The sequence below is a fragment of the Zootoca vivipara genome, chromosome 3 (genome assembly GCF_963506605.1).
Source record: "Zootoca vivipara chromosome 3, rZooViv1.1, whole genome shotgun sequence".
NCBI classification, from domain to species: Eukaryota; Metazoa; Chordata; class Lepidosauria; order Squamata; family Lacertidae; genus Zootoca; species Zootoca vivipara.
In genome coordinates, this window is record NC_083278.1 from 101,234,083 (window position 1) to 101,261,063 (window position 26,981).

The following is a 26,981-nucleotide window of genomic DNA, read 5'->3' on the forward strand; positions in this document are numbered from 1 at the left end:
CTGCACATGCACGCCATTGCATGTGGCGTGCATGCGCAGCACCGCTACGTACGGCGCATGTGTCACTACGTAGCAACACTGCGTATGTGCACTGCATATAGGCTGCCGTGTGAGAGCGGCAGCCCGTAAAAGGGTGCCACTTGCGTAGCGGCCTATATGGCCACCGTGCACGAGTGGCAGCCCGTAAGGCCGCCAGCGCCGTAAGCCTGTAGGAACTGCGCGCATGCGGGATGCCACACATGTGCAGTCCGTATGGGGTGCCGCTGGCGCGTGGCAGCCTTATAGGCTGCTGCTCATGCACAGCGGCCGTATAGGCTGCCGCACGAGTGGCACCCCAAATGTCACCCCCCTCTAGGGTGGCACCCGGGGCGGACAGCCCCCATTGCCCCCTTTGCTACACCCACGCACACACACACCTTACACACACCACTAAAGAGAGGAACAATCCTTTTATAGGAAAATCTAAAAACTAGGAATACTGGAGTTCTCCACTTGCCCGCTTGAAATTATTATCTTATTCCCTGCCTTTTCTCCACCAGCAGGTCCCAGGGTGGGTGACAACCATCTACAATTTAGAATTAAAAGCAGTTAAGACAAATTGCAGCCACAGGAATATTGGGTGGACCATGAACAGACGCATTTCGGGGGTAAAGAAGGGTGTCTGCAGCATTCTTCTAAAGCTGAACAGTGAAGAAGCCCAACGCACCTCTGTGGGGAGGAAATTCCAACCCTTAGGGGTGGCCGCAGAGATTGCCTTCCCAATCTCTGAGGGTGGTGGAGCTACCAAAATGGTTGCCTTAATGTTTGAGAAGCTCTGTAGGGAAGGAAGTGGTCTTTCAGATGCTGTGGGGAAAGGCATTTTGCATCAAGATTGTCTGCTGTGTGTCTCTCTCCATTCAGTGAGTTTTTATTCAGAGTAGCACTAAAGAGATCATTTCGTCAGCGGAAGCATTTTTCCTTGCCACATGGAATGATCGCCCATCTCTTTTCCTCACACGATATTCTGGGAGCTCCCCCAACTCTCTGGAGCTGATTTGCGGGGAGCAGGGATTCCCATTGCGTTAACGGGAATTGTTGTGCTGACTTCCACTAGCGCATAACTTCCATTTAATATCTCTTTTTTTAGCTAGTTTAGCATGTGAACTACTTGCTCTTTGCCAGTGTAAAAGTGCAGTTGCCTCTTTGTTGTAGGTCATGCTAGCCGAGCTAAAAGGCAAAGATGAAGTATACGCCGTGAAAGTCTTAAAGAAAGATGTCATCCTACAAGATGATGACGTCGACTGTACAATGACAGAAAAACGGATTCTGGCGTTAGCACGGAAGCATCCTTACTTAACACAGCTCTACTGCTGCTTCCAGACCAAGGTAGGTTCTATAAATTTATATCCCCAGACTTGAGGAACCAAACCTCCGCAGAACCTGGCCTGTGTGTCAGTCAGCTCATGAAAGGTGCAGCCGAAACACATAGCACTGTAAGCCAGAACCCCTTCTTGGCTGCAACAGAATGAATTTGTACCTAGCAAAGTCATCCTGTGAACGGTTAGATAAAAGAAAGAATAGAATGTTTGCATCTCAGAGGGCAATACCTTTGAAATGGGATGCTTTGTTCAGGGGAGGAAAAAAACCAAATAGTTTAAACCGAACAGCATATGAAAACAAATTGGAGCAACTGGATCCTGTTTATGTCAGATGAAAGATGATTAAGAAGCGCTTTTATAGGGATGCTTGAGGAATTTGATCTCTGTGGATTTCTCTGCAAAATGACCTGATCTACACCACTAATGGGTGGGCCGGAACAGCTATCCATTGGATTTCTCAGCTTGCAGTGTATTTCTTGGCAGTTTAAATATATCAAAATACACGTTTAAATATATATTTTTGGGAGAATTGAACAGATTTAAATATGTACTCTAATATGGCATATGAGAGGGATGTGAAACTAGAATGGAATTATGGCTAATGATATTTTCATGCAAGACCATTTGCAGTCGTTTATAGTCGTCAACAGCTATCACCCATTTCCACCACCCCTCCCCACCCTTTCTCTACATATAAGCGTCTGGGGACTTCCATTTCAGTGTATCTGAAGAAGTGTGCATGCACACGAAAGCTCATACCAAAATAAAAAACTTAGTTGGTCTTTAAGGTGCTGCTGGAGGGAATTTTTTTTTAATTTGTTTCAACATTTGAAAGAGACATGAAGTAGAATTAGCCAGATTCGTCCTTCTCTAGAGCTCTGTGCTCTCAAATATTTAAATAATATTCCATTTAAATGGCAGGAAGGAAGATTTAAAATGTTGGGGGCAATCCAGATATCTTCTGCTAAATCCAATTGAGAACAACAAAATAAGATTTAATTGTGACTAGCTTGAAACCCCAGTGATTTAATGGTGACTTAGTCATGACTACGTTTTGTTGGATTATGATGAATTATAAAAAATTTTTTGCTGGGGGTGGGAAGAGAAATTCAACCATGTAAAATTTTGCAGGGAACAGTTAGGTATTTCCTTCACTTAAACCAGTGATTGGGAACCTCACAGATGCTTTGCTTGACTCCAACTCCCATCAGCCACAGCAAGCATGGCCAACGGTCAGGGATGAAGGAAATTGTAATCTAGCTACCTTTGGAGGTAGACCTTTGAAGGGGAGGCTGATTATTTGAGAATGCGGTCTTGGTGGAATGCATATTCTCTTGAAATACCTTATAGTAGGATGCTTGGGCGATTGGATAATCCATGTTTTGAGGCAAAACACGTTTTACAGAAGTATCTTCCTAGCATTTTTCATTGTGAATACTTAGGTTAAGAAAATCACAGATTAATGTGCGAATGGGATAGAACAGATTTATGAATGAACAAATGTGGAAGTGCAGGGGGTTATAAATCGTAGCATCACAGAACTGTAGAGTTGAAAGGCAGGAATCTCAACTAAAGCATCCATGATAGATGGCCATCCAACCTCTGCTTAAAAACTTCCAAAGAAGGAGAGCCCGCCACTTTCTGAGGGAATCCGTTCCACTGTCGAACAGCTCTTACCACCAGAAAATTCTTCTGTATTTTTAGTTGGAATCTCCTTTCTTATAGCTTGAATTCAGTGGATGAACTGATTCATTCATTCCGAACATTCTGGTCATTGGTGCCAAGATGCTGTCTTTTTGTGGGAAGCTGCACTCTCTTTTCTGTATGTGAACATTTAAACGGGATTTGTTTCCTTCATTTTACATTATGTTGAGCATGCTTTATAAACCAAAACAAAAAACTATAATGCTGCTTTGCCAAATAGATGTTTTTTTTAAAGTCAATGATTATGTAGTCCAGCAACCAATTTTCTTGTGCAACCTCCATTGTAATGAACAGTGTTGGGGTTTTTTAAAAGGACTTTTAAAATATATGTGTTGATTTTAAAGTGCCAGAAGGTGGCACTGAAGATACAAAAAGAAAGGGAAAAACCGAAAAAGGGAAAAACCAAACGGGGGGGGGGGGAGGCACCCAAAACCCCATTACTTTGGTTCTATCTCTCTGAAAGAAATGAGGTGGTTACGTAACTTCATACATGCAGTAGGAGCTGCATTGTAATCAGTTTTGAATTATCTTTTAAACTATTCAAAAGGACAAACACAGGCAGATCTTGTTGCTTTTACATAGCAGGCATTTGTTTATTTATTTGAACCCATTTATGAGTCTCTTCCCATAAAATACCTCAAAGCAATTTCACAGAAAAGGCATCAACAATGAAGAAATAACTCCATATGTAAAAACAACCTAAAACGATTTCACATGTGATAACTATTCCAATTCCAATACAGATAAGATGTCTCTCGGTGGCAAAGTGCGTATTTGCATGTATTATGTATGCCTTGACATACGGTATAGCAGCTCTTAGCTTGTTTATAAGATTTCTCACACCACACATTTCACTACAAGGTCCCAGGGCAGGTTACAATAACATCATGCACCATCTTAAAAAAACACACACACAAAACCCCCCAGAAAACCAGAACACTTATAAAGCAAGTTACAGGTAGGTAGCCATGTTGGTCTGCCATAGTCGAAACAAAATAAATATTAAAATTCCTTCCAGTAGCACCTTAGTGACCAACTAAGTTTGTTATTGGTATTGGTATCTGAAGAAGTGTGCATGCACACGAAAGCTCATACCAATAACAAACTTACGTAGTTGGTCTCTAAGGTGCTACTGGAAGGAATTTTTTCACTTTGTTTCGACTTATAAAACAACCAGCCAAACTGAAAACCAGCCAAACCTGTTTGAATAGAGGGAACAGTGGGACTAGAGGAACAGGTGTGTGTTGGCCTCTCTCGAGTCACTTTCAGCAGTCCTAAAATTTTATTGTCTGTCAGGTAGGAAGCGGCATCCCTGACCATTTGGCCATGCACTCTGGGGACTTGTGGAAGCTGGAGTCCAACAATGTCCGGAAGCCCCATGGGTTGTCCATCCCTAGAACGATGCAACATTGGATGCTCTGAGGCATTCTGGGAAATTTTAAATGACAGCTTATAGCTCCTTGCTGGCCAGCTGGGCGCCCAAGGCACATCCAGTGCTTGTGGACTTGGCCAGGATGCTGGTGCCCCCATCATCTGGCCTGTGTGCTGATGCCTAGCATGACCACACCACGTAGGTACCATTCCGTACTACAAACTTGGCAGGTTCTCTTTTTTTTAAAGGAAAAAAAAAGAGGAAAGACGAATATGTGTATCAGTCTCTTCCACAATCACGATAAAAGAGTTGTTTAATTTCCCTTGCTTTTATTGAGCAAAAGAAAAAGAAGAAATGTCTCTGGAGTTGTCCTTTGCAGATCCCATTGACAAAATATGCCCTGGCAACTTTCCAGTAGCTGATTTGTGGACAGCAGTCTAAATTTCTCTCATAATGGTGGCTTGAGGGGCAAAATGTGCCATTTGTGATTTAGAGTGCCAATTAACCTGACTGTGGCTGGTCAGTCTTATATTTGTCTGGGCCTAATCAATGGTTTGTAATTCATTTTAGCTGATCGTCTTCTGTGTAGGTTGCTAAGCAGCTAAACCTGTTGTGCATATTCTGCTGGATGAGTGTAATCTACTTAAGGTACATTTACATTGTCCAATATTACTGCTGCGTGTCATGTTAGAAGTTTGCGAGGGTCATATTTCATATTCTGCACCCCAGTGGAGGCCATTTGTGATTGCCAGATGTTGGTATGAAAGCGGTTTTTGGTGTGGTTTTTGTGTGTGTGTGTGAGTGAGATATCTAATTAGACCCGCAAATACACTTTGATTTAAAAATACCCACCAAACTTTTCCTAATATACAAAATATGATAAAATACTGAATGAAGCATGGCAATGAGGAGCCGTGCATCTTTCCCTCAGTGCATACAACGCTTGACATGCTGGTGCCATTATAATCCTTATAAAACTAGCAATTTCAACTAGCGTTTCTTGTTGCTACTGGAAATTCACCTAAGGCTAATTCGCAGAGGAAATTCAAGAGTAGAGTAGAATAGAATAGAATAGAATAGAATAGAATAGAATAGAATAGTAATTTATTTGCCAAGTACTTACATATTTGGAATTGGCTTTGGCTAATTTTGCAATGTAAACGTACTTTATACAAAATATCTCTTAAATATTTGTGTGAGGATCGGAGTGTGCAGAACACTATTTCAAGCAAAGAGGAGCCACTCCGACTGCGCCTGGAGCTTTTGCCTTCTGTCCCTGTAGTGACTTCAGAACAGGTTGAGGTGGTTGTTGGTGCCTCTGGCGCCGAGTGAATTGCTCTACTTGATAAATGCTTGACTTTGCTATAAAACTGATTCAGGTCGTTTGCCAATTTTTGACTCTCCGGAGCAGAAGAATATGTTCTCTTATATTCAATAAAAGAAGACGTTCTCTTATATTCAGAAATGTTCTGTAAATTCATCCAAAGAGTAGCCGAGACATGTTTGAGAATTGAGTCCGAATCATAGGTCCGTTTTGCCACTACAATCTCCTTCGTCAGTACGCTCTATAGCTTGGTTGTACAAATTTCTGTCTCCTTTCCTCGAACCCTCCTCTTTAGCATATCGGAGTTTTCTTGACTAATGGTATGTCTTGTGTTTGGTTTTGCTTGTTCTGTGCTGGAGATAAACATAGTGTTCTGAGTTTTGACTTGCGTGTAAAAAAAGAAAATCCTCCCGTTCAATTTTTTTTCTAGCGTGTACCAAATTTCAGATTTCATATTGCTATAGAAATATATTTCTCCTCTGTCTCACTTTTCTCTTTGCTAAGATGATGTGTGCTCATGCTAGGCGGATGCAGAGCCCAGGAGATCCAAGAGGGCAGCCCCCACTATTTCCTCCCTGGGTGTGTAGTGGGGGGGGGGAGGAGGAGGAAACCAGCAGCACCATAAACCACTATAGAGGTGGCATGCAGGGGGTGGGGGTGGGGGGTGGAGCCTTACAAGCAGGTAGTAAATTCAGCTTCCAGGGAGCACACCACTGCCACCATGGCAGCAGCAATGCATTTCTTTCTTTCTTTCTTTCTTTCTTTCTTTCTTTCTTTCTTTCTTTCTTTTAAATCTTTAAAAGCATTACAAAATTTTAACAAAAAAAACCAATAAAGAAAGATTACAAAACTTAATAGAAATTATAAGAATATCCAAAAACAAAACTGAGCATATAAATAAATATACCAAAACAGAACAACATTTCCTCCCCCTCTTCCCCCCCTTTCCCCTCCCTGCTTCCCTCCACATTTTCCCGACTTCCATTTCCACTCTTATATTCACTCGTGCATTTATTTACTTTGAGACTCTACAATAATACTAATAATACCAAATCAAACTCTGCTTATTTTATATTTCTCTTCATATCTCCTACTCAACGCATGTTAGCATGTCCTCTTTCGAACAATGTTTTTTCATGTAATCATCATAACTTTTCCACTCATTTCTTAATTTTTGTTTGGACTGGTTTCTTACTGCTGCTGTCAATCTTGCCATCAAGAGGTACTCACTCAATTTATTAATCCATTCTTCTTTAGATGGTACTTTACTCGTTTTCCAATTAGTGAGTGCAGCAATGCATTTCTTGGAGGTGGGATCTGCCGCCTCTGTGGATCCTGCTGCTTGAGGCGGTCATCTCACCTTGCCTCATGGGTGCACCGGCCCTGGATGTGGAACAGGCTGCCTCCCTGTATATTTTCAGGCAGCTTGTCAAAACAGTTTTGGGTTAGGGTTCACGGGGGCTTCTTTTTGCTGCCTGTGTTGGCCTAATTTCTGGAAAGACGGGTGTCATGGCTGGGAGCTTGATGAATTGGCTTTCTAAAAAATAAAAAAGCCTGCCTGCCTGTAATAATTAAAGAATGAAAGACATTGGACCACCACACTGTGAAGTTTTATGAGTTTGTGCCTTTCAGAAAGCAAACAGAACAGCCCTGCAAATGAAGTTGTGGTAGCTCAGGAGTTTGGGGACTTTTCCTAAGCAGTATGGCAAAGTTGAGTAAATGTTGAACGTTCCTATTGTCCTACAGACAGAAGCCCCCGTTGTGTCCAGATTACTGACCTGATTTTGAGAGAGAGAGAGAGAGAGAGAGAGAGAGAGAGAGAGAGAGAGAGAGAGAGACTTGCTGATATGCTGCACTGTCATTCCGAGCTGTCCTTGGAAAATTATTAAAGCCCCGTTAGCTCACTGAAGCTCCATTGTTCTCAGCAGCCCCTCAGCAGCGTTAACTGGATTTATTTCCCCCAGAAAATACACAGCAATCATAGGCATCTGATCATTAAGGCAGAGTGGCGGAGAACTCAAGATGTCAATGAGCAATCTGAACTCATTCTCCATAGGTTCTTTTAAAGCTAGACTGATGTTGATGCCATACATAAAAATAAGTGCTATGTCCAAGTGGGACTGGCCTGACTCCCCAAGTAATTTTTATCCCTCCCCTTACTCTTGGCAGCAGCAGAAGTAAAAACAAATCCAATTTAATGTAGGCACAGTGCTGGAGTGGGTGGAGCCTAGCCTCCTAAGTAGAATGCAAAATAATTCCACCCTGCTCATCAGATCAATCATTGGATGAGTGACGGGGATGATAACTGCCTTTTTTTTTTTAAAGAAAACAGATTTGATTGCACATACCACATCTAACTTTCTGTTATAATCTGTTTGATTCTGAGTGAATCCTGGTGTAATGATATGTTATGCAACATAAATTATGGACTTATACAGATGATTGATACTCCTAGAGATTGGGAGTGTCAGAGCTGAATGTCTCTTTTCCCTACCTTTCTTCAGCACCCCTTGAATAATAATAATAATACCGGTAATAATAATAATAATAATAATTAATAATAATATATGCAAAGAATTGTTATCTCCCTATTTCTGTGATCCAAACCCTGTGTTCACTTATCATTGGTTTGGGTTGGTTTGGTTTGGTTTGGCTTGTCAACTTTCTATTCCACCCTTCATCACAGGTTGGTTTACAGTATAAAACACAAAGATGCATAACATAGTAACAAACAAAAACAACACACACACACACACACACACACACACACACACACACAATCAAGCTTCTTCATTCAATCAGTTCAGACCCAAAGTTTCCACTGAATAGTTTGGGGCATTGAACTTTTACTTCCACCACCACCACTTCTAAAGTAGTAATTTTGTTCTATTGCCAACCTTCCCAGTTTGAAAACAATCTATGAAAGGTAATCCCTTGATGATGTAATCCATTGCAAATCGCACAGATTTCGCCAGACCGGTCATTTGATCACCATTTAGGCTAAGTCCTGAACAAAACCCTTTCTTTGTGATTATAGTGTAGGATTAAGGCGCCTCAGCTTCACGATCTGTCCTTCCAGTGAGCACTCAGGGCTGATTTCCTTAAGAATGGATAGGTTTGATCTTCTTGCAGTCCATGGGACTCTCAAGTGTCTCCTCCAGCACCCTATATGCCAGAAGCAGCAGGCGTTGGTCTTGGCAAAGCAGATCTGGGTGTAGAGATGGCAGTCTTGGCGATTTGATTAACACTGTCTTGTTGTGCTGTTTAACATTACATTTACACTTAAGCTCTGGGACTGAGGTGAAGCCACCCCATTTGTCTTTGCAATCAGCCTATGTCTACCCTGGGGTGGTTTGGTTTGGTTTGGTTTGGTTTGGTTTGGTTTGGTTTGGTTTGGTTTGGTTTGGTTTGTTTAACCATGAGTGTCAATTCCCACTCCTGCACTTTGCAAGGGACAGAAATATTTATTCATTGGTATTACAGCTAAATACTTAGTGTTGTGTTGTGAGGTTGGGATGCATTTCATAAATTACTCAGAACAGGGCTGGAGGAACTGGCAAGTGATGCTTGTATGAGATTCCTAAACTAGGTTTGGCCTTGAGCTTTACTTAAGGATCTGAACTTGGGAAGATTTCATTAAGCAAAACCACTGAATTTCTGCAAAAACGCCCAACCTGAAATGATCCATCTGTGGGAAAAGCAGAAAAAGAATTGTTTCTGGTGATGTGCCCAAGGAGATTAATTGCCATCCTTATTGTTTAGGTTAACGTATTGTTAAATATAGGGGGGAAAACACAGTGGTGTAATCCATATATCCCCAAGGCTAATAGGGGAACTCAACCATGTGAGTAACACTATATCTGTGTATTGTTTTCCGTTCCCCTTGTAACTCTATTTACAATGATAATACAGTTTTTCCCCCAAAAAAGGCTTGCAAGAAACCTCAAATCCAAGTGCATTCCCCTTTCTTTTGCCAGCCCGTCTTATTTGCAGTGATAATCCTTACAGCGAAACTCTCAGTGCACAATCTGGCACAGGGACATATACCTAATGCACCTATAGTGTCTTCTGAAGGGACAGAATAAACCACATTATTACTATATTTCTATGCTGCTTTTCACTCACACAAATCACAAAGCAGCTCACAAACGATAAATATCAATAACTTAATAGAACATCACAGATACAACATAAATCATACAGAATAATTAACAAATCACCAGTGAAACAACCGCATTCTATAAAACACTATTAACAAAACATCTAAAAATTCCACAAAACAATATTAACTACATTAACAGACTAGAATTCAACAAACTAAGCATTGTGGAATTCATACACACATGGCACATCACTGTTAACTTACTGGCATGATCAATTATGTTGAGTACAAGCTGTTTTTGTTTGTTTTTGCAGAGCCACCGAATACCTCATCCCTTCCCAAATAAAGCAGTAACTTATATTGGAACAGTAATAGAATCATAGAATAGTAGGGTTGGAAAGGACCGCAAGGGTCATCTAGTCCAGCCCCCAACAATGCATGATTATTTTGCCCAACATGGGTCTCAAACCCATCACCCTAAGATTAAGAGTCTCACACTCTACAAACTGAGCCACAAGACTGTATGTGTTTTTGAGTTACACAGCACCTGAAGGAGCGTCTCCACCCCCATCATTCTGCCCGGACACTGAGGTCCAGTACCGAGGGCCTTCTGGCGGTTCCCTCATTGCGAGAAGCCAAGTTGCAGGGAACCAGGCAGAGGGCCTTCTCGGTAGTGGCACCCACCCTGTGGAACGCCCTCCCACCAGATGTCAAAGAGAAAAACAACTACCAGACTTTTAGAAGACATCTGAAGGCAGCCCTGTTTAGGGAGGCTTTTAATGTTTAATAGATTATTTTATTTCATTTTTCTGTTGGAAACCCAGCCAGATGGGCGGGGTAATTATTATTATTATTATTATTATTAGAGATAGGTGTTCAAAACAATCAATCTTTACTCTTAAGATTTCAGATCAGCCACTAGAGCACAGTCAAACAAATACAATTTTTACAGTTCACGCGCAAAAGACTGTTTGGGATTAACAGCATGACAAAAAACCTGTGTGTGCGCACGCATGGCCCCATGTTCACAATCACGCTAGAATGAGTTTTTGAGGTGCTAGTTTGGTTGGTTGGGAGCTTTAGTCACCCAGTTCCTAGTAAAGTATGCTGATGTGTAGAAATTTGCCGCATTGGTGGTGGTTTCATCAGTGGAGCCTGGCCAAAGAATTCCCATCACTCCTGAGTGCAGCAGGCTAGCTTGGGGGCGGGGGGCAGACCAGGCAGTGTGCGTATCTGGGTGCTCCACGGACACCACACTTGTAGAAGCTGTCATTGTAGAAGGGTCACTGCTGAGCATTACACAGTGGTGGCTGGTGCCCATTGGTAGAATGGAAAGCCGGGAGCCCAAACATTGTGGGAAGCCAGAGCCAGTATTAGGCAGAACCAGGACTAAAGCCAAGCAGAGCCAATGCATTCTGTTTGTGTGCCCTTTCTTCTCTCTGCCGAGTTCCTCAAAGGCAACACTGAGGTCGAGAAGGAGTGGAGCTGGTACCACCCTCTGAACCGGTTGCAAGTAGGAATATAGGCAGGTGGGAGACTGGCTCAGGGCAGGGCAGGGTTGGTGGGGCAGTCTCGCCTTGTGCCACAATGAAGCAGCGCCCACTGACTTTGCAGACTTGCCTAGTTAACTGGGCCCCCACCTACAAGCACGATAGCAAATTGGAGCCGTTGCTGGTCTGGCCCAAGGAAAGCTCATGTTTTCTCCATTAGCCTTGCGGCGCTTCTAAGCTTGTTTACATTCTTGGGGGCAAGTATGGAAGCATCTGCTTGGAGGAGTCGAGGGATACGCAAGGATTTGCCGGTTCTGTTTTTGTTATTTAAAGTAACACGAAAGGCAAGTGGCGTTAAAAAGTCAAACTGTTTCCCAGACAGGAGAGAGAACACTGTGTCTTAGTAGAAAGGATGTTATATTTGAATAAAGAAATAAATTTGAATAAAGCACTAGAAAGAACAAAACAAAACAAAAAGTTTTTCCTAGATCTTATCTCCATACAATGGAAGGGTTAGTATCCCCCCCCCTTCTTCCTTTTTGTCCAAAACAACAACACCTTTTCTGTCGGTTACCTACTCATTTGCTTACAAGTAACCAAGATACCCGCTTTGCTAAAAGTTCGGGCCATTAGCTGTGTTGCCAGAGGTACACACCCCTTCCGCTTTCATGTACAAACGTTTGAAGGGGACGTTCAGTTAAATATAGTACTTCAGACCTTTTCACTAAGCACAAGATTGTTAGGGAGGGACCATGCCCGGTGCACAAGGGCAAGACTTCAGGGAAACAGAAGTGGGTGGGGTGTGAGGATTAAAGCAAGACCCAGAGCATAAAATACCTTGCCCCAAGAGCTGTACTGAAAACGAAACTGCAAATAGAGCCAGAAAACCATATAGAAATACATTATTTTGGGGTGCAAGGGGGTGGGTGGTAAAGGTAAAGAACCCCTGGATGGTTAAATCCAGTCAAAGGCGACTATGGGGTGGGGCTCTCATAATAGGAAAAGCACTGTGGATCAGACCATATAAGTGGGACATGTGCAATGGCCCTGGGAATTGCTTCTCGGAGACACGCTGCCTCTTAATCTTGGAGGTAGCCGATAGCTATGCTAAATTCTGAGCAGACATGAAGCTTATGGATTATCTTTTCCATCTTCCCTCCTTGCTTCTGCCACAGGGCTTTAAAGGTTTATAGTGAATGCTCCAGGCTCTTGGGATATAGGGAATCCCAACCAGTATCCTCGGCAGAGTTTTAACACCACCTGCTTTGAGATCTCCATGTGTGAGAGCAGATAGACTGATCTAGGCATGTCCTGTGTGTAGCTGCAACGGGCTAATTTATGAACTGGTTAGCTGCTCTGCGGAACTTTTGTTTACATAGGCAAAGCAGTCGTGGCTCCTCTCAGATATAATGATTCCTCAGAAAATACACAGAGGCCTATTTCATGTCAAATATATATTGCGCTTATCTTTGGTTTCCTTTCTGGTTGACCCTCTCCTCCCGCACAGTTCTCTGTGTGCTCTGAAGCACCCCTTTCTTGGGTCTTTGCCTTTTGTCAGTTTTTGCTCCACTTGCACCATAAACTATCTGAGCACGGACAGGCCGCATCTTTGTAGACAGCTCTGTTTAATATAAATCTGTTGTGTTGCTGACTTAAGGACTGCAGCCGTAGCACTCTGTTTTATGGAGGAGAAGTGGACGAGCTACTTAGATACAGTGATACAGCCTTCTGCCACCTCTGTGTATTGAAAGGGTTGCTGTGAAACAAGAATGAGAAAATGCTGCAACCATATTAAGGCCTCAGCCACTGCTATATATTTGTATATTCACAGTACTAGTGCAGGGAAAGGAAGGGAGAAAATTCCATGTGCATTCTATTATTGTTGTTGTTGTTGTTGTTGTTGTTGTTGTTGTTGTTGTTGTTGTTGTTCTGTTCTTAATGGGCACTCTTCAGCAACAAATTAGAACTTGCTACCTACACTCTTTGAGAGTTCACAAACACTCATGTGAGGAGGGTCACCAGGCCTTGTGGGCTAGTCCTGGCCTACAATTTCAGCCGCCATCTTTGCTGCAATCATGCATTTAGGCTGTGCACCAATAGGCAGTATGCACACAGTGAAATAGATGCTTAGAACACCTCCACATGAGGAGTCTGCTTCAGTCAGAATCTTGGCTATAGTGAGGGGGATCCTGAAGCCTTGCTCTCCTGCACGAATCATGAAGAAAATTGCACACTTCAATGGTTTCCAGTGACCGCTTCTCTACCAACAAGAGCAGCCAGCTTTCGGAGGTAGGAGCATTTCCATTGAGACTGTGTGGTGCAAATAAAATGTTAAAAGACAGACCAACTCCACACCCATACTTGATAATAATAATACCTTTATTGTCATTGTACAACCTGTGTACAATGAAATTAAACAAGCCTCCCCCACCACCCACTTAATCTCTTACTGAACAACAAACCACCTCACAAGTCAATTTCGCAATGTTATTTTCCGTTCAACAGCCTAACAGCCCACGGATGGAGGCTATTTTTTAGCCTGTTGGTACGGCTGATTATACTTCTATATCTCCTGCCCGAGGGTAGAAGATTAAAGAGGTGATGGCCGGGGTGTGAGTCATACCTAAGAATTGTTCTCGCTCTCCTAAGGCAACGATCCCTTGTGATGTTGTCTATCGGACTCAAGGGACAGCCCATGATATCATGTGCTGTGTTCACCACCCTCTGTAGAGACTTTCTCTCGGCGGCTGTCCAGCCAACGTACCACACTGTGATACAATTATATCTCATATACAATATGAGAGGACACTTTTTTTTATTGTGGACCGGTAAAAGGAGTTCATCAGTTGTTGTTTAACATTATTCTTTCGCAAGACCCTGCAGAAATTGAGTCTCTGTTGGGCCTTTCTGACCACCTGAGTTATGTTGATTTTCCAAGTGAGTTCCTCACTAAGGTAAACTCCCAGAAATTTAAAAGAGGAGACTCTCTCCACACAGCCCCCCCCCCCCGGATATACAACAGGGCAGGTTCCCCTCTCTTCCACCGGAAGTCCAACACCATCTCCTTTGTCTTACTAATATTTAGGTGAAAGTTATTCTCTAAGCACCATGGAGATACTTTTTGAACCTCCCCCCTGTACGCTGTTTAATCTCCGCCTGCAATCAGGCCCATTATGGTAGTATCACTCCTTCCCCACCAATCCAAAATTACTCTGGCTTCTAAATGCTAGAAGTCAAACCTTATGAGAAAGTTCTGAATGGCTGTTTCAAGAGACGTTTCCATTTGATCTTGAGAGAAGACGCTTTCCTTTGTCTCCGCCTGCATATAGCAAGCGTGATTCTTTTTGCTTTTACATCATATCCAGAGCATAATAATAATAATAATAATAATAATAATAATAATAATAATAAATAAATAAATAAATAAATAATTTTTATTTATACCCCGCCCTCCCCAGTCAAAACCGGGCTCAGGCGGCTCACACCAATAAAATTACAGTAAAACATAAAAAGCAATTAATTAAAATACAGATTAAAATACAGTATTAAAATTTAAAATGCAGCCTGATTTTAAGTAGTCCATAAATCCAAGCCATGAGGGAGGAAAACACAGGGGTCAGACTAAGTCCAACCCAAAGGCCAGGCGGAACAGCTCTGTGTTGCAGGCCCTGCGGAAAGATGACAAATCCCGCAGGGCCCTGGTCTCCTGTGAAAGAGCGTTCCACCAAGTTGGGGCCAATACTGAAAAGGCCCTGGCCCTAGTAGAGGCCAATCTAGCCACCTTATGGCTTGGGATCTCCAGAGTATTGTTGTTTGTCCTCCGCGGGGCATACCAGGAGAGGCGGTCCCGTAGGTATGAGGGTCCCAAGCCGCATAGGGCTTTAAAGGTCAAAACCAGCACCTTAAACCTGATCCTGTATTCCACCGGGAGCCAGTGCAGCTGGTAAAGCACTGGATGAATGTGATCCCGCATGGCTTCCTATAGTTCTAAAGACATCTTCTTCAGGACTTCCCCTCTCTTTCTGGCCCGGTTCAGACATTCACTACCTTCGAGTGAAGAAACTATAGTCATTTCCCAAAAATTATTATTCTTTCAAAAGTATAATTTTGAAATTCAAAAGACTAAAGAGTACCAGGAGGAGCCTCCAGAACAGAAGCAGGGAACCTGTACCCTCCTTATACTCCACAATGGGTAGTAAGAGTTGACTCACTGAAATTAATAGAGCGTAGGTGTGTGCATTACTCTGGGTAAACTTTAGTTGACTACCACCCATCAACAAGTTTAGAACTGCACCGAAAATTTAGCTTCTATTTGTCATGAGGTTTACCAACACTAAAGGATTAAACTCATTAAACAGCTTTTCTCTTGCCCTCAGGTCCTTTGTGAAAGTTGGGCAGTGATCTCTAACTGAACTGAAAAGAAATCTCCACAGCAAACCAAAGCAGTTAACGTTAGTTCCTTGGATTTTTTGGGTAAAGACAAGGCAATGATACCCTAACTCAGGACATATACTTTTCAAGACCTTGCTTATTTTATTTTTTTTAACACAAGAGATCAATCTCAATCTGTTCTAGGACCTCTGCCGTAACGTTTTAATTCTAATTTTAAAACCCCTAGAAGAGAGAGATGAGTTATATAACTCCTTCTAAACTTGTTGGAACATCCCGTAGTCTGAATTCACATTGCAAGAAAAACATATTGCAGTCCAGTCCAGGCACATGGGAAATATCAAACAAGGAGAAAGAGGATTTCAGTTTGAAAAATCTAATTTGAGAACTGGATTTGGTAAAAAAAAAAAATACTCTGAGAACATTCAGACCTAAAATGACCTCATTTCCCTGACAAATAGGACATCAGAGTACAGGACCTTGCTGTTCTAGACATCTGAGGGCCAAATTCATTCTTAAGTGCATGAAATGTTGATCTAGTAGACATAGAAGACCTCCTCATTATCACATCAGGACAGGGTGGTGTGTTCCTGCAGCAAACATGTAAGATTTGAATGGCATAGGCATGGCTGTCATTTCGTTATACAGTATAGGATTTGTTGCTTTTCACTCATTGTTCTGCAGTCTGTTGATGCTTAGCAGATTGGAAGCGCCACATTGATTCCTTCATTCTCCTCCCGCATCCCCGCCAAATTTCCGCTTCCTTTCTAGAGATATGCAAACAGCCTGCTGCTTCTCTCCCTAAAAATCAGTTGGCCCCTTGGAGCAGGAAATTAAATTATTGAAAAAATCTCAATGAAGTTTAGCCATGTTATATTTAACTTTTCGGTAACCAGCTTCCAGCCCTGGTTTTGAAATAGTAGTAGTAGTAGTAAAATCCCCCCTCACCACACAGAAATTCTGTTTTTCTGAACAGTTTGAACCTTGAAGCTTTCAGCAACTCTTTGCCATTCAGGTCTCTGCACTTTTGAACTAAGGGCGTCACTGCAGTTAGACTTCCACCAACACACCCTCGCCAGTAGGTAGCCTAGTTAAGAATTGGTGGGCAATCATTCAAAATAAATACACCAATATTCAGCCAAAGCTCTCTTTTACCCCCGAAAAACCCATAGATAGCATGTTCTATTTACAAGTTGTACTTTCTCTTCTGTTTGTGCTACATTTTCTACGAATTCGGAGTTCATTTCCTTACACTGATGTCAACAGAGGTTGCTGATTTCCAGTAATTAACATGCACTAGATTCTTACTTATGTTAGTTCTGTATGGTTGTCCCTGAATTCTTCTCCTAGAGTTGCGTTTCCTGTGTTGAGAATCTCACTATCATGATGCAATATTTTTTTAAAGTATGTCTACTGCATTCCTCCTTTCAGGAATCATATCATTGAATAAAACTGAATGATTTAATTCAAAGTAACACAGTTTCTTCTTCATCCTCATCATCATCATTAAATTCATATACTGCCTTTCATCTGCAGATCTCAGGATGGTTCACAACTTAAAATTACAGTTCTTTTTTCGAGGTGCTTGCATTGTAGAAAAGGCGATGAAACATTGATCACCATCAGAAAGAGGACAGTGTCAATGCACAACCAATGGAAAGTAGGGAAACCTACAAACAGTGTGAGAGTCTTTAGTCCTTGCAGCAATGTAATGCAATTGCTCAGTGGATCTTTTTGCCCATCATTCTAAACAGCAATTTAGTGCTATGGGAGTGAGCCTCAGCAAGCCTTAAATTTACACCCAGTGTTCCCCAACATAGTCCACATTTGTATAATAATATACATGTTTATGATATTTGTGTATTAATGATGAAGATGTTATTTTCATGAATATACATATTTTTAAGCATACCTTACCTTTCACATGCATTTTTGTATCCATTACTTGGATGGATAATTATATTGCAAAATTTGGAACAGTTTGAATTTCACAGGCTGGCCGCGTCAACACATTGTTTCAGGAATTTAGGTAGGTTCACCTTTAAATGCAAACTAAATTGAATTTCTTCTCCCTCTCTAGTGATGGAGAACAATCAGTGTACTCAGTTGTAGGCGTCTGTGCAAAACACTTGCTAACAACTTAAAGGTCCTCCTTGATATGAATGGAGAGCAGGGCTTTCTAGACTTATGAAAATAGAAGAGTGGGAACACATGAAACAGTTTTTCCATCAAAGCAGGATGGTATAGAAAATGAGTTCATAAATCACAGCCTGCCCTGTCACAAAAACCTATGTATGCGAACATACATCTAGGCAGCTAGACTGGTGACTGGGAGTGGCCGCTGGGCCCATATAACACAGGTCCTGAGAGACCTGCATTGGCTCCCAATATGTTTTTGAGCACAATTCAAAGTGCTAGTGCTGACCTTTAAAGCCCTAAACGGCCTCGGTCCTGTATACCTGAAGGAGCGTCTCCACCCCCATCGTTTAGCCCGGACACTGAGATCCAGCGCCGAGGGCCTTCTGGCGGTTCCCTCGTTGCGAGAAGTGAGGTTACAGGGAACCAAACAGAGGGCCTTCTCTGTAGTGGTGCCTGCCCTGTGGAACGCCCTCCCATCAGATGTCAAGAAAATAAGCAACTATCCTACTTTTAAAAGACATCTGAAGGCAGCCCTGTTTAGGGGAGTTTTTAATGTTTAGTGCTGTATTGTGTTTTAAATATTTGATTGGAAGCCACCCAGAGTGGCTGGGGAAACCCAGCCAGATGGGCGGGGTACAAATAATATATTATTATTATTATTATTATTATTATTATTATTAACCTATTTATGTCGTAGGAGCCGTTCGCCAACTGTTACAGATACCTCCATTTCCCAAGCTGAGCTTCCTTGAAGTACAGTTTATGTTGCATGAACAAGCGTTACAGCCACGATGGCTTTTTGCTGATTGAGGCATTCTGACTTCTTGCTTGCCTTTTTGATGTAGGCAGGTTAAAGAGCATAATGCTTTTTTAAAAAAAACAGGTTGTGTGTAGGCTTGCAAGCTTAATCCCTTTACACCTTTGATTTAAAGAATTGGCCGAGATTTGCTTGAAAGTCAGAATAGCACACCCAAGCTTGGTTTAACATTCCCCCACCCAGGCAAGGTGAAATTGCATGGTTAAAATATTCTAACGGCATTAGTCAGCAGTTGCATTAGTTTATTCCTGCAGACTTTTAGATTTAGAGACTAAAATGCTATTATATGAGTGAACGCCCGGACAGGAAAATAACTCTTCCTCACCATCATGTATTCCGTACACACGCATAGACACAGATTTACACAAAGAGAGATATTACTGTAGTGAGGTGTGGTTGATAGAGTGTATTCTAGATATTTTTTTCTCTTGTGATACAATTCTCCAATTAATGACACACACTCCTCCAATCAACTCTGTGGTCTATCTATTTCATACATACATTAAAAAAATTCTAATGTATGAATTACTTCAAAAATGACAACATCCTTTGAAATACAAAATAAAAGTGAAATATTATGAAAAAATTATGAGCTACCACAAAACTAATCTGTATAGAACTGTGCCCCTCAAAGGTCAGAAATGTGCCCCTCTGAGGTCTGCACCCTAAGCGGCTGCCTCGTTGCCCTTTGAGAGCACCAGCCCTGAGTGAGGCGTTGTTGTTGTTTGTTTGTTTGTACCCCACCCATCTGACTGGGTTGCCCCAGTCAATCTGAGCCGCTTCCCATAGCTTCTGAGGTTGGTAAACATCCGAAGAACATAATACGAACCCTGCTAGATCAGGCCAAATGCTTCTCTAATCCAGTATCCTGTCATCACAGTGGCCAACCAGATGATTTTGGGAAACCTGCAAGGAGAACCGGAAGGCACCATCACTCCCTCCAGCAACTGCTATTCAGAGGCTCACTGCTTGCAAAAATGGAAGTGGAACATGAACAGGGTGGTTATTAACTGTTGATAGCCAAATCTCCCATACATTTGTTGAGTCCTTTTTTAAAGCCGTGTAAGCTGGTGGCCATTAGTACTGTGGGGTGAATTCCATACCTTTATTATGTCCTATGTGAACATAATATCATGTTCTATGGGACCCAGGTGGCGCTGTGGGTTTAGGGCTTGCTGATCAGAAGGTCGGCAGTTCGAATCCCTGCAACGGGGTGAGCTCCCGTTGCTCAGTCCCAGCTCCTGCCCACCTAGCATTTTGAAAGCACACCAAAGTGCAAGTAGATAAATAGGGACCGCTCCGGCGGGAAGGTAAACGGTGTTTCCATGCGCTGCTCTGGTTCGCCAGAAGCAGCTTTGTCATGCTGGCCCCATGACCCGGAAGCTGTCTGTGGACAAACGCCGGCTCCCTCGGCCTACAGAGCGAGATAAGCGCCGCAACCCCAGAGTCGGACACGACTGGACCTGATGGTCAGGGGCCCCTTTACCTTTATGTGAAGCAGCACTTTCTTTTCTCTCTCCCAAACCTTGGCTTCATTGGTGGTCTCAGGTCCACCAATGAGAGAAGGAGCAAAACTTCTCTTTTCTTTGTATGTTCTCTCTTTCTCTCTTTCTTTCTTTCTTTCTTTTTGCTGTTCGCTGCTAGACTTTCAGTTTAGGAGAGAGAAAGACCCAGCAGCTACAGCCCTTAAGATAAGTGAAGAATGCAGGCTTACAAAAGAAATGTTTGTGGGAGTGTTGTACATCTTCCTACTGCTATCCTTTATGCTAACATTATTTTAAAAAGATTTTTTTGGGGGGGGAGCACTCTTTGTAACAGCAGTAGCCCAGCTGCATGACGCTTCCTCTGCTTAAGTGAAGTTCAAGAAGCCAGCTGCTAATAAAAAGGAAAATGCTTATTGTTGAAATACCCCCTTTTCCTTCTTGTCAAGGTTAACTGTGCCTTCCTACACTGGCGCCGCCTTTGTAATATGTCCCTAGGTATTCCAAGAAATGCTTTTAAGGCTGCACATTCAGGACTGTGCCAGAATAATTGATATTTTTTTAAAGGCCACCTTTGTTTTTGTTTAGAGGGGCAGACAACCATGAAACCTAAGTGACTGTTGCAACCCTAGACTTTTAATTCCCCTTTTCTGCAGAGAAACAGTTAAGATTGTTGATTGTTTCTCTTGCAAGTTAAGTGTCATCTTCACAGCAGTCCTGTGAGTTAGTTCTGTAAAGCTGCCGTTGGCTACATCCAGACGTGCAATTTTGCGCCATTAGTTTTACTGATTATAATGCTAGCTTTCCTGTCCCGATTTCCAATGTTTCCTGTCACTGCGGTACTTGTTGCGTTACGGAACTGACTTTTAAAATATCAATATACTGCCATGCCCCACTAAATTTTAAATAAATAAATAAAAAATCCTTCCAGTAGCACCTTAGAGACCAACTAAGTTTGTCATAGGTATGAGCTTTCGTGTGCATGCACCCACTCACAATGGTCTCCATCAGCCTTCCCTGGTGCCCTCCAAACATTTTGGATTACAACTCCCACCAGATTGGCGAAAACTGGTTTCTATTATCAATTCCGCATGGCTTGTGCAGCTCTGCCCTCACTTCCTCCGCATGGTGTTTCAGTGTGGAATTATGGAGAAATTTGATGGAAGAATGAAACAAAAAAAACAGAGCTGCGGGCTAATAATTATAAACATGGCGAAGCCTCTGTTGATTTGTGGGTTTATGCAATGTTCAGATCTGTCCCAAGCTCGCCAGCTAGCAGTGGCATAAACAGGAACAGCTCCGGTGATTTCAGCTGAACTCAACCCTGCCTTTCTCAGTCATGGATTTGGCATCATTTCCAGAGTTACAGTTTAACAAGTTCTCAACATGCCTAAAGCTTTGTTGCAACACACTGTCATTTTGTATGCTAGATTAATCTCCTTAAACCAACAAGGAAAAAATGCACACAAATGTTCTACAGTGTATGACTCAAAGGTAAAACCACTGTAGCACAGCAGAGACTAAAAATGGCCAGCTTCCTTAGAGAAGAGACATCATCATCATTTATACTACTACTACTACTACTAATAATAATAATAATAATAATAATAATAATACCTCTATAAATTGGCATAGAGCCCTGCTGATTTCCTTGTGTGGATTAAATATTTGGAAGGAACAAATTTCTTTCTCAGGGGGTCGGGGGTGGTAAATATTTATTCAGTCAAGCCAACCTACATTTCCATAATGTTTAACTTCCAAATTTCCTTGGAAGAGAAAAAGTTCATTCCATAATATTTTCTTGTTTGCTACAAGAAAATATTTTCTTGTTTGCTACAAGAAAATTTGATAAGCAACTGATGGAAGGGTGGGACTTGCAATTGCACTCTGAATCCACACACACACACACACACACACACACACACACACACACACACACAGAGGAACAAAGGGCTTTGGCACGAACATTGCCAATGCCCCAAGTTTCAGCAATTCGTTTTCTCCCATATATGTGAATGGTTGCCACCCATTCCTAAAGGGAACAGTAAAGAGATCAGACCCTCCAAGTGTCCCTATTTCCCAGGGACAGTCCTGGATTTGCAGAAGCCATCCCGGTTTCTGATTTGATCCCACAATGTCCCGCTTTTCATTAGGACGTCCCCATTTTCATCGTAGAAATGTTGAAGGGTATGGTAGGACGTCCCCATTTCCATCAGAGGGTATGGAGTTATGCACACACCCCTCCCTTGCCAAGGAGATAAGTAACTGTACAACCTTTAGAAGACATCTGAAGGCAACCCTATATAGGGAAGTTTTTATTTTAATTGTATCACAGTGTGGTACGTTGGCTTGACAGTCATGAACAGAAAGTCTTTACAGAGGGTGGTGAACACAGCACATGATATCATGGGATGTCCCCTGAGCCCGCTAGATGGCATCGCAAGGGATCGTTGCCTTAGGAGAGCGAGAAAAATTCTCAGGGACGATTCACACCCTAGCCAGCACCTCTTTAATCTTCTACCCTCGGGCAGGAGATATAGAAGTATAATCAGTTGTACCAACAGGCTAAAAAACAGTTTCTATCTGTGGGTTGTTAGGCTGCTGAACAGAAAATAATATAGTGCAACTGACTTTCGGGGTTGGTGTGTTGTGCGACAAGCACACAGAGTGCAATGAGATTGAGTGTTTGTGGGGTGGGGGAGGCTTGGTTAATTTCATTGTACACAGGTTGTACATTAACAATAAAGGTATTATTATTTTTAATGTTTTTATATATGTTGGAAGCTGCCCAGAGTGGCTGGGGCAACCCAGTCAGATGGGCGGGGTATAAATAATACAATTTTGAATATTATTTTGGAATAGGACTTCCCTGTTTTCATGAGAAATGTTAGAGGGTATAAAGAGATGCCATTGGTGTTGGGGTTAAACCTGCACCTTGCCTCTGCTGACAACATCCACTGAGAACTGAACCTCTCCCTATCTGCATCACCTCTCCCGCTTTCTGTTTCTCAGGGCTCATCCAGGCCCTGTTTTTAGGCACAGGTCCTCACTTTAAAGCTCCGTGTCCAAGCACTATTTTTGCCCCGGTACTTTCCCCTTGAAAACCCGCTCTTTACCACTGAATCGGTGCAAACAGCAGAAAACCCAATTTGCCATTTGTTCCGAATCAACATTAAAGAGCGGTTTTCCGTGGTGAAAATGCCAGAGCAAAAAACGGCGGGGGGGGAGGGGAGCACTCAGACATGGTGGGTTAAAGGTGGACCTGTGCCTAGAAAGGGCAAAGGGGCAAAAGATAAGTGTGGATGAGTCCTTAGACATAGCAGGTTGCAGTGGAATGAGAAACTGGCATCATTTTCCGTGTCGGCATGCACAGGGAGTCAGGACTGAGATGCTCAGCAGTCACAGGACATTGAGTGTCACTTGGGAAGAAGAACAAAGAATCAGAGTGGAGGCCATGGAACGGAGTTTCCTAGAGAGGGGCATGGCTGTCTGGCTTGTATAGCAGGGGGGGAGCCTTTTTCCACTTCAAGGGCCACATTCTCTCATGGGGAACCTTTTGGGGGCCACATGGCAGTCGAGAGTGAGGCCGGGGGCAAAAACAGAGAGAGCAACAAGTACAGAATCTTATTTTTATGTAGCACACTGCATTCCAAGCATACGAAAGTCAGAGTTTTCTGACACACACGCCCTCCCACACATACACACCCTTCTTACAGACAAACAAGAGACATCATCACAGTTCAAGAATACGGTCCTGCAGACAGGGTGGCGTGGAGCGGGGCCAGTGATAGTTGCATCTTGCAGGGCCAGGGGTATGGAGTGGGGAAGAGGCCTGAGGTCTGGACAGAGAGACTTGGAATGCCGCACTCGGCTCCCAAGCATGAGGTTCCCCACTGCTGTTGCATGGGAGCACTCCTGCATGGCACTGAACATACACTGCAGATCTCACTTGCTTTCTATATGAAGCTGACCGTAGCTGTTTCTTGGTAGGTACAATTTGTGGCATGGCTGTATCTGGCTCGGTGAACTGCAGGTTGGGTTTAGATGAAAAACTGAACCAGGTCTGGCTTGGGGGCTTGTTTGTTTTTAAAGAATTGACATAACTTCAATTCAGCCTGGTGCCTATTTTAAGAGCTGGACAATAAGGTTCAAAAGAGAACAAGGAGTCTGAAAGCCAGGATTTTCCCCGCCTTTTTGCTTCCATGTAGTGTTTTTGTTTTACTTCCTGAGCTGTAGCAGCTGAAATAATTTTTTATTGTTTTATTCTTGCTCGGCACAGACATACCGTAGAGACATGTTTTCTTTGGCTTGGCCCTTAACAAGCCCACCTGACAAGCAAACGGAACCAGTTGTCTAAGAGGCATTTGAGGTTGTGTGAATTGATTTCTAGTTTATTTTTTTCCTATGTGCAGAAGGCAATTGGGGGAGGGGGGCACCAATGAATTCCATTGAGCTTGAATGAGACTTCCGGCTGGGAGAATGAGTCTGAGTATTGTGGAGATATTCAGAGTGTAAATCTTGCTTTATTAAGTCCATCTTGAAGGGCCCTCTCAGCCCAATTACTTAGGGAACTGAATCATAATGGTTTTTAAAGTTACTTGATCCTAATCAGCACTTAGACTTACTATACGCTGCATGAAATGAATGCAATGGGCTTCTTTTCTGCCAGGAGAAAATTGTTCTAATGCCAGGCTTCCCAGAGAGTCTCATGTAGTTGCTAGAGGAAAGTTCAGCTTCTCTTTCAACTGCATCTAAGTTTGCTACATTTGCACATAATACAGAGCCACGGTTTGTTTTAAGCATGTTTTGTTCAAAAAACCACAAGTTATCTCCAAAGCTTGGTTTGTTTCCCGCCTGCCTCACGCATCTGTGGTTTGGCAAGCATCTGGGGTGGGGGTGGGGGGCAGATCGTCGCCTGATTTGGGAAAACGGCACTGTTTATGTCACTTTCGCAACCTGTGTTAAGTAGCTTCTTAACAATATCCATAAGCGTATGCATTCCTTTCTCAGTTTATCTTTAAAAGGAGAAAAATACATTCTGTAGATTCCTTTCAGAAGCATCTTTCTTTTTTATGAGGATTCCTAACAGGGTGGCAGCTCTTCCACAGTCTTTTTTCCGTGCCACGACAAACCCAAGAGTTAAGCTTTACGAAACCTCAAAAACTGGTGTGTAAAGCGAGGGCTGGGTTTAAGCTAATTTTAAAGCCCTTGGCCTCTGTCCAAAGAAACACACATCATAAGAAACATGGAGATGTGCCGCCAAAAATGGTATCTGTTTGTCAAGTTCCGTTCCCTAAATATGTAGGGATTCTATCTGCTAATAGTGGATTTGTTCCCCGTCTGTGTACAGGAGAGGATGTATCAGCAGACTTGGGGGAACCCAAGTACAATAGTTTGTTGCGGGGAGAGAGAAGCAAACAGTCCAATGAGGGCTTGGCATGCTCAATGCACTGCAAAAGGGAGTGGCTGGCTTGCTGGCAATGAATAGGAGCTGTTCATTTTCTTGGAGGTCCAACTAACTGTATATGCCTTGTGGGTACGACGCGAGGAACATTGGTTGGAATCTATATCCCAAGTTCTCTTCTTTCCATTCCCAAAGCAGATAATAGGAAGTACAACATTTTAAAAATGGTTGGTTGACTGGCTGGTTTTTTTAAAAGAAAGAAAATAAGATAATTAAACAACATCTACATTAAAAAGTTGATGTCAGGGTTGAGACAGACGAGGAAGAGTGGTGGCTAGCCCCCTCTGACAAGCCCCCACAGAGGCAAGCCCCCACAGAGGAAGCAGACCCTGTCTGCTGCTCTTCAGTGTGCCTACTTGCTGGCACCCTAACAGTTAGACTAAATGGGAAGATTCCACTGCAGAGCTGAAATATCTGAATGTGTTGGAAGCGTCCTAACTGAGCCGACAGTCCCGGTCTCCAGCTTCTAGAGTCTTTATTGTTTGTTATTAAGGTATGTATTTTTGTGCTTTTGTATTGCAAGCCGCCCTGTGATCTTTGGATGAAGGACGGTATAGAAATTAAATTAATAATAAAGCCAGCAAAAGCTACTGAACCACCAAGACCAGGCACCCCCAAACTTCGGCCCTCCAGATGTTTTGGACTACAATTCCCATCTTCCCCGACCACTGGTCCTGTTAGCTAGGGATCATGGGAGTTTGTAGGCCAAAACATCTGGAGGGCCGCAGTTTGGAGATGCCTGACCAAGACTAAGAAGAGTGCACAATGGCCTTGCTAAACTTTTTTAAAAAGAGAGAAATGAAGTAGATGAAATAGCATAAAAAGTATTTTTTTAAAAAATAGAAAAAATAAATAAAAGCAATAATTTTTTGAGATCTGGGCAGAGGTATAAGGATATTTAAATCTATTATACGATAATAATTTTTCCTAAATAAGCTTCATGTCATTAGTAACTGTTAGAAAAGCAGGTGCAGTTTTCCCCAGCACTAAGACACAGTGATGTTGCAGCCTTAACAAATTCATGAGCAGGAAATCATTAGGCTTCTTGGCTACAGTCTGCAAAACCCTACTTCGGGGTGCCATTTCCCCCTGCCTCCCTATTAAGGGCTGCATTCCCTTGGGGTAAGGCTGCATACTGGTGGTAGCAGAAGCCAGAATCTGTGGTGGGTGGAGTCGAAACCAAAGTGGGTGTGTCCAAAGCCGAAAGTCAGTGGATATACCCACTTTTATCTCTCTATGCCACCTCCCCCCCTTTTATCTTCTATGAAATTTAAACCAAAGGCTGTGGGTTGCCCACCGCTGCCTTGCTTATTACTCACGAGTAGGGCGACTTGCATGAGA

General features: G+C 42.7%; 1 protein-coding gene across 1 annotated transcript in view; it reads left to right on the forward strand.

The window, feature by feature from the left end:
* Positions 1-26,981, forward strand: part of PRKCE (protein kinase C epsilon) — a 323,510-nt gene that overhangs the window by 246,079 nt on the left and 50,450 nt on the right. Inside the window, exon 10 of the mRNA XM_035111183.2 lies at positions 1,192-1,365. Coding sequence (XP_034967074.1) covers positions 1,192-1,365 — 174 coding nt within the window. The remainder of the gene's footprint in view (positions 1-1,191; positions 1,366-26,981) is intronic.